This window comes from Eimeria mitis, genomic scaffold (assembly GCF_000499745.2).
Source record: "Eimeria mitis Houghton genomic scaffold, Emh_scaff2189, whole genome shotgun sequence".
NCBI classification, from domain to species: domain Eukaryota; phylum Apicomplexa; class Conoidasida; order Eucoccidiorida; family Eimeriidae; genus Eimeria; species Eimeria mitis.
Window position 1 is genome coordinate 2,165 of NW_013570516.1, and position 1,288 is coordinate 3,452.

At 46.0% G+C, this 1,288-nt stretch overlaps 1 protein-coding gene across 1 annotated transcript in view; it reads left to right on the plus strand.

The window, feature by feature from the left end:
* The window catches only part of EMH_0050030 (fructose-1,6-bisphosphate aldolase, putative), a gene marked incomplete at both ends in the record, with an annotated part of 1,629 nt that extends 1,001 nt beyond the window's left edge, over positions 1-628 (plus strand). Inside the window, one exon of the mRNA XM_013496594.1 lies at positions 8-628. Within this exon, the coding sequence (XP_013352048.1) occupies positions 8-628 (621 nt within the window). The remainder of the gene's footprint in view (positions 1-7) is intronic.
* Positions 629-1,288: the final 660 nt, after the last annotated feature.

Below are 1,288 nucleotides of genomic sequence, written 5' to 3' on the forward strand. Positions count from 1 at the left end.
CGCACAGGGGAAACCTTCTGAACGTTCTATCGCCGAAGTCGCCTACGGCCTCGCGCGTTATGCAGCAATTTGTCAGCAGAACCGCCTGGTGCCTATTGTAGAGCCAGAGATCCTGACAGACGGAGCTCATGACATCAACACCTGCGCTCGCGTGACAGAGAAAGTCTTAGCAGCTGTATTCAAACAACTCAGTGATCAGGGGGTTATGCTGGAGGGTGCGCTGCTGAAACCCAACATGGTGACACCCGGTGCAGAGTGTAAAACAAGAGCAAAACCCGAAGAAGTTGCATTCTTCACTGTTCGCTCGCTGGCACGCACAGTGCCTCCCGCATTGCCAGGGGTTACCTTCCTCTCTGGGGGTCAATCAGAAGAAGAGGCGACGATCAACTTGAATGCAATGAACAAGATGGGGCCCCACCCATGGGCCCTTACCTTCTCCTACGGCCGCGCGCTTCAGGCATCCACTCTACAGGCCTGGGGAGGAAACCCCGAAAACAAAAGCAAAGCACAAGAAGTGTTGCTTAAGCGTGCAAAGGCAAACAGCGAAGCCCAACTTGGTACATACGCTGGAGATGCAGCAGCAGGTGGAGCAGCAAAATCCCTCTATGAGAAAAACTACGTCTACTAAACCCCAATGCTGCAGCAGCAGCAGCAGCTGCCAATGCAGCACCAGCAGCAGCACCACCTGCTGCTGTTTCTGTTGATTAGTTCTCGTGCTCCGTTCGCCGAGAAGTGCGGAGGGGTATGAGTGATTCGGGAAAATTTTGTTGGTTTTTGCAGTTCCTAAGGGGCAGCAAGCGTTTTCTTCTCTTTTCCTTTTGTTTGTTTTTGTCTTTTTCTGGCGAACGTTTGCTTTTTTTGCCATCACACAACTGTCCTCTTTCATTATGAGTTGTATCTGCTTTTTCCGTTGTCGCTTTGTTGTGTTTTTGTGTCCTTTGTTGCACGCTTGTTGTTGTTTGGTTTCTGTATTTCTTGCGGTTTCATATACACTGGGCAGTGACCTTTAGCACCCGCGCATTTCTGAATTGCTGATTACTTTATGCAAAAAAGAGAAAAAAGATAGAAAATATAAAAAAGCAGAAATCAAGTTATTGAAACAATTGCATAGGAAGATGAATAAATGAATGAATAAAAATAATAAATAGAGATTCACGCGAAAAAATAATATGCATCAGGCAGCTAAGTGGTAAACGTGAATGAACGGAAACTTGAAAAGAAGATGAAAGCGAAGGAAAGCAAATGCACACAGAATGCAAATAAACACATACATAAATATATATACATA